The sequence below is a fragment of the Saccostrea echinata genome, unplaced genomic scaffold (genome assembly GCF_033153115.1).
Source record: "Saccostrea echinata isolate AGI-Se365-2 ecotype Australia unplaced genomic scaffold, CSIRO_AGI_Sech_v1 ptg000054l, whole genome shotgun sequence".
In the NCBI taxonomy this organism is placed as follows: domain Eukaryota; kingdom Metazoa; phylum Mollusca; class Bivalvia; order Ostreida; family Ostreidae; genus Saccostrea; species Saccostrea echinata.
The window spans coordinates 44,934,227-44,947,174 of record NW_026889803.1 but is presented as its reverse complement, the minus strand read 5'-3'; the positions used below and the strand labels follow the sequence as shown (position 1 = coordinate 44,947,174).

Below are 12,948 nucleotides of genomic sequence, written 5' to 3'. Positions count from 1 at the left end.
CCATGAATCCACAACAGCAGTGTGTGTTGTCAGAAAGTCTAAACCTATCAGAGAGTAAGACAAACAATGTGTCTCTTTTAGAAAAAATTGAATTGAGTTTTTTGTCTCCACAAAGAAAATATTTAGTTAGAGCTACCTTTTTAGTGAGTGTGTTTTAAGGTGTTAATAATATCTAGAGCTTTCCGTACTTCAGAAGGTAAGGCATTCCACAGTGATATCGTAGATGCAAAGAACAAAGATTTGTTCAGCAATGACATATGACATTAATTATGAAAGAAATTGTTAACACCTTCAAAAATATACTTTCCAAATGGAATGTCTAAAAAAACCCATTTTTCTTCTGAAGACAGATTACTCAACTCACGTTTGACCAGAGAGAGAGAGAGAGAATTTCAGTCAGATCAAACTGTTTAGATTTTCATACAACACACGTTGCTCTTGTGAATTCATAATCATGGAAAGGCAGAATATTACACTTAATGCATTGTAAAAATTATAACGAAATCAGAAAAGAATTATTTTATATCATATAGCAACAGAAAACGATATTGGACCTATAACGATCCTGTTTGGAACCAGAACAGAGGCCACTAAGATAACACATGCATTGATATTGGTAAAGCTGTGGATAAATCATCAAAAATATCGAAAAGAAGCATAATCACCCATGCTTTCCCCACCTTCTTCCCTTTAGTTTGCTATCTAAGTTAAAGTTATTTGTGTTCAATCCAATTTATTATGTTCAACTAAATGTATTATAATAAAATATCTGTTTATTCGTATTTGAATAGCAGAAAAGTTGATATGCAGAATTCAAGAAATGATAATGTAATATAGCCGGTATAAAGCATACAGTATTTAATTCAATGACGTGTACATTAAACTATTGACAATATTTATCAGAAATTGATAGTCTCTTTTTTTCAAATGAATTAACATTTCCAATCCAGTCTAGTCTTGGAAATACTAGAAAATATGTTTGTTTGATTATACTTGGTTGTCTCGGTACAAAAACCCAGGATAATAACGAAGAATGTACCCATGCGTACAAATGTATAATAAAAACTGGAAAAAAATATCAGAAGTCAGCCATTATGAAAATTTCCAAAAACAATTTTTAAATTAAAGTACTTCCTGCAAAATACAATGTATATGTAATATGCAGAATTCTCATTATCATTAAAATCCATTATCTATAAAACGAAATTGACACAATAAACGTAAATGTTTATAAGAAATAGTTTATCACCTGCATATTCTGTAATATTTTTTTTTTCAATGAATGTGTCAAGCCTTCGTTTTATTGAAAATATTTCTAGATATGAATTATAATATACATTTTTCGGTTGATCCAAATCACTACAAGTTGAAAAAAAAAATGTTTCTAATCATATCTTACTCTTGATTTTCATGTTTGAGTACGTTTAGAAAATATTAAATTCGAGATTTCGAAATATTAATTAATTTTCTTCTACATTTTTTTTTTATCTCTATCATCGCAATAAATGAACTTGTAATTTACATTAGGCATAATTATGAAAGCCTCTTTCAGAAAATTACAATGCCGGTTTTGAGTCCACATCTCGATTGATGTGCTGAAAACCTCAAATTTTACAGATTTGTCTCTAATCTTCACCAACTTTCCATTTTATGTCGAAATAGACCATTATCATCTGTGCATGGGGTTTGTGTCTCCAGCTTGATTCGATACGCAAGAATCAAAAGTCCTATTAAACAATATAAATTATGACCTGAGCTATGATCGATACAATGATACAATGATATGTGACGGAACATGAAAAGTGTAAACAGGTAAAGGGCACCTGACGTGTACAACACGCCCCACCTGATTTTTTTTTAAACATGATTACAGTACTTGTATTCCTGTATTTCTTTTTTATGATATTATTTCTCATTTCAATTCAGTTTAACAGATTGTACCTCTGTCGATATATAAAATATTATTTTTAACGATCGATACCGGTGTGACGAGCAATATCTCAGCGTGCATGACATTCCGGGATTAAAGTAGTCATACCGGAGTAATCTATTACTACAATCTCCAAGTGACCTTCACCAGCTTTGAGTGCTCGAGTCACCTTTGCAGAATTTACTCTCATCATGTTTTCGTTAACATTGAGACGTATTTCTGTAAAAACATTTGTTGGATCGGTAAGGTTTATTAATTTACAGTGCATACACGTAAATGACAGATACAATACACACAGGTTTCACCATGTTTCCATGGTAAATTAACGTTCACAGAGCTCACGGGCAATGAAAGTTGTAAATATATACAGTATGCGCAGGTATACATGTACATATTATATATTTACATTAACTTTCAGTGCCCGAAGGCCATGATTGAGCTAATCAACAATATTCTTTTCTCTAATAAGTCTATGGCGATAATTATTTTATTATTAATTGAAACATATATTGTAAATCAATTACCAGGTCCAGTACAATCAGTACATTTAGCTACGTAGCTAAAATTGCCTACCGTAGCTTTATTTACCTACCTCAGGTAGCTTTATTTAGCTATTTAAAGGCAACTTATCACAATTTTGCTTTTTATTTTAAAAAGACAAAAAGTCGCAAGAAAATATCTACTAATATTTATTCTAGGTATCATTTAAAAAAAATCTAAAGCAGAGATAGTTTTAACATTGCTGCCTTTGATCACTTTTAAGGAAAATATGTATTCCCATTGTTTGAGTAACTGTACACACCTTGTGCGCGATGAGGCGTGGATAAGTATGATTACTTCACATTGTGCTCATGTTAACCAAAACTGGTTTTCTTTGTTATTACACTCAAGAAGTAACTGTTAGGTCACAAATTAACTGTTGTATATAGCCCCAAAACTTTTAGAACTTTGATTGCAATTGCGCAAAAAAAGACATATCTCCAAGAGTGATTTTTTCATGAATTGTTTTCAGATGAGTTCAAAGTTGAAAATTATCACTGCATCAAAGTGCAATTTTCTGCACTTTCTGGGAAAAATTCTGCTTTAAGAAATAAGTTTGATTTAGTAGCTAAATAAAGCTACTCGAGGTAGGTAAATAAAGCTATGTAGGTAATTCAAGCTACGTAGCTAAATCTAGTGATTGTACCAGACCTGATTACAGTGTACTATATGTATAAGATAAGACATATGTGACAAATCAAGCACAAGTTTTTATCGAAATATGTACACATATTCTAGATATTTTTGCTATTGATAATTGTTACGAAAACTCAATAGATTTATCAAAAAAATTATTTGATTTAAATTTTGGGTCTACCCAAGTTTTCCTGAATGCAAATAAATATAGTACCATTGATCATTTTTATGTGTCTGTTACATCTTTGTTTCTTATCATATCTGTGAAACAATTAATGATATTTTTGCAATATCATAAATCCAACTGTAAAATGACCATATGATACCAGGGACCTATATATTAACGGGGTAGGCAACTCTCGCAAGTCTCGCGATATCTCGTAAGTTGCGGGATTTCGTAAGTCAATTTTAATTAAATATATCTCTTTTGCTATCAAATATTTCAGAATAAAATCTTAATTTATCTATCAAAAAATTATTCTAGATTTGTTTTAGCACTGTTTTTATACCTTATCTTGGTAGTAATTACGTTTATTTAAAAATCAGTGCGTGCCCCTAATCAGCCGTATTTCTGAGAAATTGCCGATTATGGTGGTTGTTTACTTAATATCTAAATTATTTTATAATATGTGCTTTAAAATTTATTAAATATCTATTCCGATACACAAAAAGAACAGATTAAATTGATCAGAAAACAAGCTTTTTACTGGGAAAAAACGTAGTTTGAAAAACTTGCAGTGTTGTGTGTGCCGTGTTGGGTAAATAAACATGGTGCTGAAGGAGTTGCCTATCCCGTTAGTATATAGGTCTCTGATGACACTGAGCTGGGTCTTAATACATAGCAGGCCTGAAGGCCCTGCAGCATAAATGCTATTTGAGGGAGAGTTGGGACATAAGTTTGACTGGGGAGTGGCTACTTTGAAAGTATAGCCACTATTTTGGCACACACCTTCCAAATGATTCTATTGCTTTTCTTGGAAAAAAATGAATGTCTATAAAATTGAAACTTTTCTTTCAAATGAATGGTTAAAAACTGAGAGTTGTTTGTAACTTAAATTAATTGTTACAATGAAGTGGTAAAATTTTGCATCTGAGTGAAAAGTTTGGGCGTTTCTTATCGAGCATCAATTGCTACATAATGACATGCCAATTTCTTTAGAAATGAGAAAGAAATATTTGTTGTAATGCTTTAGGACACCCCACTCTCTGCGACTAGTAACATCAGTTACACTGAAATGGAGGTGTTATAAAGTTAGAAGAGAGAATTAGAGACCCCGCTTCTGTAAAACACGTATTGCAACGAATATATACATAATTATGAATTTATCATGTTTTAATTACTAAAGTTACCACAACACGTGTATTGGTCGAACACACGTTTACTCAGTGTTTAAGTAGACCATCAAAATTTGATTGGCTATTATATTTATGGAATACCTGTTCTACAGGTATTCGAATGAACCATTTATTAATAACCATTGTTTTTCTTTTCTAAAGAAATAGGCGTGTCATTATGTGACAATCAATGTTTTAAAGAAAGCTCAAAACGTTCCATTTTAGCTGAGAATTTTACCACTTCAATGTGCTTCATTGTTATGTCATGTTACCAACTAGGAAATAAATAATGAGAGGTAGGTGATGAAATCATTATATTCTGGACAAAATCCTCATTGAAAATGTATTTAAACAAGATTTTCTTATGGTAGAAGCCCCATGCAACTCTTAGATCGAAAGAATCTAATTTCCCATAACTAAATTTTGATCTAGCTGCAGCTACAGTGTACATTTACATCAGATGGTTTATTTAAAAAATAAAACCTTTTTCTATTAAAAAAACATAATTTTCTCTGTTTAAAGGTAACAACTAATTACACGCATGTATGAGGAAATGGATTGAAATCCTGTGACACAAAATCTTGATTTTAAACTTGTTTATGATGTATATGTACAAAAATGAACTAATACTCAATACATTGAATATAATTTTTTGTCAATTTTCAGTTGATCAAGACGTAAAATTTTATGGCATATTTTACAAGATACGTATTATATTGTGTTAATTGTTAAAAGTTCAAATTTACATACAGTGAAGCGGTGAAACTGAAAGATGTACATTATATTTACTAGTCATATTAAACAGTATATTACAATATACACAGTTGGAGAATAACATTATATATAATATTTGCATACAAGTTCAAATAATTTTCAAATATGTTTTCCTAGGTGACATTGTAATATAGCTCTTTTACATTATTAATGTTTAGTAATTGCAGAGTTCAATAAAAAATTCTCTGTAAAACAAAAGTGACAGACAAATGGTTAGGAGTGTCATGGTGATTATGATGTGTTGACTATTGTGCAATAATTCATTCATAAACACTTTCATTTTCTGACTTTCAGGAAGAAGATTGTCATCAATGACTTAGTTTTCAGATTTACATTTATTAACAATACACTGAGGTCTTGTTATGACTTAGTATATTTTTTTCTCTCTAGAGTGTCTCTGCAATCAATGGCTGCAAATACTCCACGGTGCCAGAAGCCACCCTAGATATTCAGGTTTGTCATGTTTGTCAGAAGTTGCAACAAAAGAACTGTGTAAAAGAAAGAAAAAAAAACTATGAAAAGTATCCTATTTACCAATAAGCTTCATGAGAGTAAATATTTTTGTACTAAATGACAATATAGCATTCAGGAATGAATGATTTTATTTTTCTCAATGTAGATACAACACTATCTAGGAAACTTTAAATAAAAATTTCTGTTTTGGTCAAACTTTGTAGAAATAGTACAAATTATTTGAACATGTCTGTGTGGTATTTTCTGATATAATACTCTTTTTTGGTAAAGATTTCATTGTATTACTTGTGTGAAGTGAATAAGAAGAGCAAAATTCTTGTCGGGGCATAATTTTAAAACTGGGAAACTTAAAGGCTGTTCACGTAGCTTGTAACAAGGGTGGGTGCCTTGACTCATTACCAGGGTCATTTTGAACAAGGACAAGGGCCTCTTGGATTAAGGTTAGAGGGCCTTGACCTTTGGAACAAGCATCACACTATTACAAAAAGCTGGGTCAGTGGGAAACTTCATAAATCAGTGGTTGAAAGCATCTTAGCAGTGATATTTTCTATTAATTGTACAAAGGTTAAGAGTAATCGACAACAGCTTTGAAAAAAAAAAATACTGAAGTTATGTCCTGTGCCATTCAAATAAAATTATTCATGGAATTGTTCAACTGGATGTATTTTTTATTTAATAGAAAGTGAACAATATTAATTTTAAATTACAGCCCTGTCTCCTTCACAAATTAGAACATGGTCCCCCAAACCAAGCCACTATAACCAGGGAGGATGCTGTTAAGTTTTATAAGGACATGGTGACGGTACGGCGAATGGAGACAATGGCCGGAAGTCTGTACAAATCCAAACACATCCGTGGTTTCTGTCATCTGTATTCCGGACAAGTAAGTAGAAAGGAAATGCAATTATATACTCATTTATTATTTTGAGAATCAATTGAAAGAAAAACACTGTTTTTAAGTATAATATATTTTAATTTCGTTACTTAAATATTTTTAAAGTATTTCTGATAAAACATGAAACGGATGGTTATATATGATCTAAAATAATTGTTTGGATGTTGTTTTTAATTGTATGTATGATTTTGCAATGCCTAGTAGTGAGGACTGAAAGCATTTCTGGTTATAAACTTTGATATTAGATTAACTGTTTGCTTGTTGATTTAAAGTTTTTATGAAATGAATTTCTGCATGAAGATGCATATGTATACATCCTTGCTTATTTTCTCTGAATGCTTTATGCTGTAAGATATGTTTGATCAAGTCATTTTTGTGAATAACCCTGGCACAGAGAGCGAGTTAGGCAGGGTGGGGGGAAGGGGGTTTTTTGGTTAAAACTGGAAAAATCCAGAGTGATAAGATAAACAACTTAACATAAATTAAAATGTTTTTCCCAGCATTTATCATGGATAATTGACATTTTTTAAGATTTAAATGTGAAAGTGTGAAATCACTGAAAATGGTTCATGTCCACTATGTAAATACAGGAAGCATGTTGTGTTGGCATGGAGGCCGCCATTACTCCTGATGATGCCGTAATTACCGCATACCGGGCCCATGGTTGGACATACATTAGGGGCATCAGTGTCCTAGGGGTGTTGGCTGAACTGACAGGTAGTACAAGGGAGATCACTCTGCCTCCCAGTTTAAGGGTTGTGGTTCTCTTATGTTGATAGCAGTGTGACTAAGTGTGACTGTTTTAACACTTCACTCTCATGTATTCAATGTCACTGAGAAATGATTTTATCTCACTCATTATAAAACTGATATTTTGCATGAATTATTTGGATAATCTTTACATGTAGTACATGTGTGTATATGGTGTTTAAACATCAGTACTAACATTTTTTTGTTTGGATTTTGCTGTGTTGTAGTGTGAATCTGTCCTTTGCTTTCATAATATCTTCTGGGCACATTACTTTGCTAACAAATTTTTGTGTGGCTTTGTCTTAAAAAAAACAGAAAAGGAAAAGTTAGAAAATATGAAGGGGAAATGTTTAAACATTTATATATCATAGATGTTGTGAGTCAGGTAACTGTTAAGATGTTGATGTGGTATGTAGAGCAATAAGGATTATGTTGTGAAAGAAGCCTGACTTTGTATAGATGTTTTGTTCTTTGTTTTAAAGTTAAGCCTGTAAGCCTATAGTTAGCATCTGCATTCTTTGACAAAAGAACATTTTCAGCTACTCTTCCTGCTCCTGTGCTGCTGTAATATTTGTTATAACTTAGTGCCTTGCCAACCAGCAGCTCAATCATGTAACCCCTATGTGGCCTCACTGCCTCATGGATTAACAAAAGTGATGTTATTATATACAATGTGGGACTTGATTTTAGGAAGCGGTGTGTGTAGGTATGGAGTCTAGTATAACTAAGGAGGACGCTGTGATCACAGCCTACAGAGCCCATGGCTGGACATTTATGAGGGGTGTACCAGTACATGGAATTCTGGGGGAGTTAACAGGTAGACCAGCGTGATTTCCTACCATCAGCTGCCAAGGATACTGCATGAATTTCAAATTCTTGTCCATTTTATATAATTTGAGTTTCACATTTAACTTTTGAAATTGTTGATTTTTGTTTTATCTTCCACAGTAAGTTTATAGATTTAGGGTTTTACTTACCAGTGATGTTTGTTCATAGTTTATCAAATATATTAAACTCAATCCACTTAAAGTCCATGGTTGACATAGTGGTATTATTCTCTCACATGGAAGTTATTCAGCTTTCACTTTCAAACTTGCTACAGACAGATGTACAAACCTAGTCATTTGAGGAACAAAAGGTCAATATTCAAAACAAAGTCATGGTATTTTTTTTATATAAATGTTATGGGCACATATTTAGAATATCATTGGACCACATGCTACATAGGACTAAAGAAATATGCCTGTTTATTGGAAGGTCAAAAGGTCAAGGTCAAAGTTATTGTAAGTTATGAATAGTGTAGTGAACATGATATGTAGTTATTGGAACTTAAATCAGATTTGTTAAAGAGGAAGGTGACCAGGATACAAACATACTCAATTGAGGGTCAAAAGGTCAAGGTCATAATGAAGATACATTTGTATTTTCTTTCCAATGTTGTGGACAGCTTTAGACCTTTAGCTCCTGCTTGTTACAGAGGAAGATATTGACCAGAGGAACTTGCCTTTTCAATATAGGGTCGAAAGTCAAAGGTCTAAGATCAAGGTTCAGTGAGTCATAACATAATATGTAGAGTATCATTTGACATTTTTGTCTCAAACTATCTACAGAGATGATTCATGACAGGGAAAAAAATTAAGAATTAAAAGATGAAGGTTGAGGACTTTCATATCTGTAAAGAAAGTTGTCCACACAATTCATTTAAAAGTATCACTTGATTCAACTGTCTCATACTTCCTTAATCCAAGGGTCAAAAGGTCAAGGGCAATGATTGATATTCATCATTGTGTGAAGCCCATACAGAGTCTTTGTTTTAGAAACTGTCATTTGTAATTGTAGATATATTGTGAGGAGATGCTCAGCTTTGCTGGGCCCTTGTTTTCATATTTCAGAGTGCAGATCTTCTCTTAATTTATTTCCAAATCTATTGTTCTGATCTATTACCAAATTCATGATAATAAGCTTTTTAGTCTGAAACACTTTTTTAACTAACAAATATGTACATCTATATAGAATGTATCAGTTATGTTTCAGGTGTAAGTTATTCATGCATTAAACACATTTTAAAATGTTTACATGATATTGTATATAAATTGCAGTAATGATTGACTAAAAGATTTTTATTAAAAATGAAATATAAAAGGCCATTGATTTGTTATGAATGCACAATTTTTATATAATTAAATATAAAGTAGTGATATAATTAAAATGTTAACATTCGTGCATTTTCATAGAAGCACTGAACTACTACGTGTACAATAATATGAATTCTCCTTTTCTCTAAGGTCGTGCCTCTGGTTGTGCCAAGGGTAAGGGAGGCTCCATGCACATGTACACCAAGAACTTTTATGGAGGAAATGGTATAGTTGGAGCACAGGTAAAATTGTTTTATCATATATATTATATAATGACCAAGTTAACTAGATTGGGCCATATTTATTTTCTGAGTTTTTCATAGGAATATTAGGGAAAACTTTTCAAATTCTCTTGTAGATAAAACAGATCTATAAAATATCATTGGTTGTTCTAGTCCAAGGGTTAAAAGTTTTGCATTAGAATATGTATGGGAGAGTCCTTATTTATATGTCATATCAGCTACATCCAAAAATTTCCATGAAGATCAACATGGCTATAATCATGATAATTTGTTAAACTGATCAGTACATATGCCCGGTATTATGCAGACTGAAATTATTGAGAACATTGTCTTAACTTTCTTTGATATAAATTGGAATCAAAATAAGTGGCTACATTTTAACATTAATTTTTTAAGTAATTCTGTAAACCTAAAAGAAGTAAATCTTTTAAAAACATTGAAGTTTATGTGCCTATTATTTCCTCCAAACAGAAAAAAAACTAATATGATATTTATTCTGATTCATTAAGTCATAAGAGAGGAATGTGCATTTTGCACTCGAAAATTAAAAAGGGAAAATGCTTATAGCACCATGGAAGATTATTCAAGACAAATATTTTAAAAAAATTTTAATGCTGGTAAAGTATTTTGTTTGACATACAAGTAGATCACTTTTTTTTTATCGAAAAAGGTTTCAGTGCTCCAAAATTAATGAATAATTATATGAGAAATGCCTCTGACATAGGTACCCCTAGGAGCTGGAATTGCCTTTGCCTTGAAGTATAACAATCAGCCAAACATCTGTGTGACCTTGTATGGAGATGGAGCAGCCAATCAGGGACAGCTGTTTGAGGCGTTCAACATGGCTAAGTTGTGGGACCTCCCCTGTGTGTTTGTCTGTGAGAACAATGGTTATGGTATGGGAACAAGTGTAGAGAGGGCATCAGCCAGCACAGATTACTACACCAGGGGAGACTATGTTCCAGGAATGAGAGTAAGTGTAATATGTTCATATAAGTTTGAATTGAGGGGGGAAAAATAAAAAAAAGAAAGAAACAGTTAGTATCAAGTTCTGTGAATCTCCATTTTTAAAAGTTTTTATCACTGAAGGAAAAATTGCATTATATTTACATGTAATTACATTTAGACCTGTTTAAAGACTAACTTAGATTTTTATTCAGTATGTGTCAATTTTTATTCATTGAATCTTATCCAAATTTGAACAGTAAAAGGTACATTAACCTCACACACATTGAAGAAATACAACTAGAATGAGCCCAAACATTATATTTATTTATATTTTGAATAGAACAAGATGGAGAAATATCTAATTGAATTCCAAGGTCATGTTTGTCAAATTTCAGCATCCAAGATTGAAATTGGATTGCATTGCTTTTAATTTTATTAAGTATTTATACTTATTTTTTCTAGGTGGATGGTATGGATGTATTAGCAGTGAGGGAAGCAACAAAGTTTGCAAGGGACTATGCACTTCATAATGGACCTATTCTAATAGAGGCAGCAACCTACCGTTACCATGGGCACAGTATGAGTGACCCAGGAACTAGGTGCATATGTACTTTAAGCTTTGACAGAGACAAGAGTTTCAATATGGTTTTCAAATATTATTTGCATTCAAAATCAAATTAGTACTTTTTCCCATGATTAATAATGTGATGTATATGGTCACAAATTTTCCACAAAAATTTGTCCCAGTGTACTTAAAGTATATTAAAGCATATAGTGGAAATCTAGGAAATCTGGATAATTTTTGACCCACAAATTGAACAGAAATTGTGATTCAGCTGAATTATGACCCTAGTGGAAAAAAGTATGTTTACAGTAATTTGAAAATTTTCATATAGTTCTTGTGTGATTCCATTAAATTTTGAAAGTCAATTATTTCAGTTTTAAAGTCAGATTGCATTTTTTTCATGCAGTTATCGACCTCGTGAGGAGATTAAAGAAATTCGTGAAACTAGGGACCCTATAACTGTATTCAAGCGTAAAATAACAGACAACAACCTTGTTACTCCAGAGGAATTAAAGGTAAGGCTACTCAGTTGGTACCCTTCTTGATGAGAGAACTACATATATGTTCATATACATTGGTAAAGTGTTTCTATTGTTCTGATGTATTCATTTATTTAGGCAAATAATTATTGTTTTGGTGTTGTTTCTTAATATAAGTGTTATCTTTGTTTTATAAATACCTATTATTGAGTTTTATTATTAGTGAATGTAAATAAAGAATTGTATTTATAAGGCTTCTCCCCACAGTTGTCATTATAAGTTTTGTACATGTACATCTACATAATGTACAAAAAGATAAGTACTGCCCTTGTATAGAATCCCTAGCTGATATCAGATGTTTTTAACTTAATTAACATTATTCTTTCTCCTTCAAGTATGTCTGGTGTTTGGAAATATTTACCATCTATGTAACCAGTTTTCTTTTGGGTTTATTTTTTGTAGAAAATTGATCAGGAAATAAAGAAAGAAATTGACAAGGCAGCAGAACAGGCCAAAAATGACCCAGAGATTCCCTTAGAAGAGCTGTACAATAATGTTTACATTAAACCTGAACCTGACTTCATGGTCCGAGGATGTGACCCCAGTATAAGGGTTGTGTCACGATGATTAATCTTCACCGAAGGACAGCATTTCAAGAGTCAAGAAAAGTGTGAAAATATTTGGCATAGAAGAAAAAGCTTTTATCGTATCTCAGTCGTGATAAAATGGATGTGATTTTATTTAAGGGGACTGAAAATACTCAGCTTTGGAAGTCCTCGTGGTAGAAGAATCTCCATCAAGTATTATGGATGTATTTGTTAATGTTACAAAAATCATATGCTTCATAAATATTTGGTGACTAACTTAGGAAAAAGGAGAATTTTTAAATTGCCAATTGTTATTCTGTAGTTAATGGTATTCCAGAGTAAATGATATCTAGAAGTTCCTTCCAGTTTTATTTTGTTACATTCATTAAATTGTTATGACTAGCTGTGATTTTTATGCTTTATACATTTGATTTCATTCCTTTATTTAGTCAATATCCTAAATTCGAATAAAAAAAATAAAAGTACTCTTGTTACTTTTAGATGGCAGTCCACATCTTGAGGTCTTTGTAGAATAATTCAGTGACTATATTTGTAGTCTGACAGATCTGATTAAATTTTTACAAAATTTGTATCTCATCTAACATTGTTTGAAGTTGAGGAGAGCTTATATCACAGGCATCCTTCCACCAAGACTGAA

At 31.9% G+C, this 12,948-nt stretch overlaps 1 protein-coding gene across 2 annotated transcripts; it reads left to right on the top strand.

Annotated features, from left to right (window-relative positions):
• Nucleotides 1-2,062: 2,062 nt before the first annotated feature.
• On the top strand, nt 2,063-12,699 carry LOC133205423 (pyruvate dehydrogenase E1 component subunit alpha, mitochondrial-like). 2 transcript variants are annotated; one of them, XM_061341240.1, is made up of 9 exons: nt 2,063-2,172; nt 5,606-5,668; nt 6,399-6,572; nt 8,025-8,151; nt 9,620-9,711; nt 10,436-10,684; nt 11,122-11,258; nt 11,631-11,739; nt 12,166-12,699. In XM_061341240.1, exons 1-9 carry the CDS (start codon nt 2,122-2,124, stop codon nt 12,328-12,330), a joined length of 1,167 nt encoding a protein of 388 aa, XP_061197224.1. In that variant the 5' UTR covers nt 2,063-2,121; the 3' UTR covers nt 12,331-12,699. The 2 variants fall into 2 exon arrangements, with proteins under 2 accessions (XP_061197224.1, XP_061197225.1); XM_061341241.1 differs by lacking the exon at nt 8,025-8,151 and adding an exon at nt 7,175-7,301.
• The last annotated feature ends 249 nt before the right edge of the window (nt 12,700-12,948 follow it).

Coding starts and splice junctions, on each gene's coding strand:
- LOC133205423 (XM_061341240.1), top strand. CDS start 2,122: ATGTTTTCGTTAACATTGAGACGTATTTCTGTAAAAACATTTGTTGGA. Junction 2,173..5,605: donor TAAAAACATTTGTTGGATCG/GTAAGGTTTATT, acceptor TTTTCTCTCTAG/AGTGTCTCTGCAATCAATGG. Junction 8,152..9,619: donor AATTCTGGGGGAGTTAACAG/GTAGACCAGCGT, acceptor CTTTTCTCTAAG/GTCGTGCCTCTGGTTGTGCC.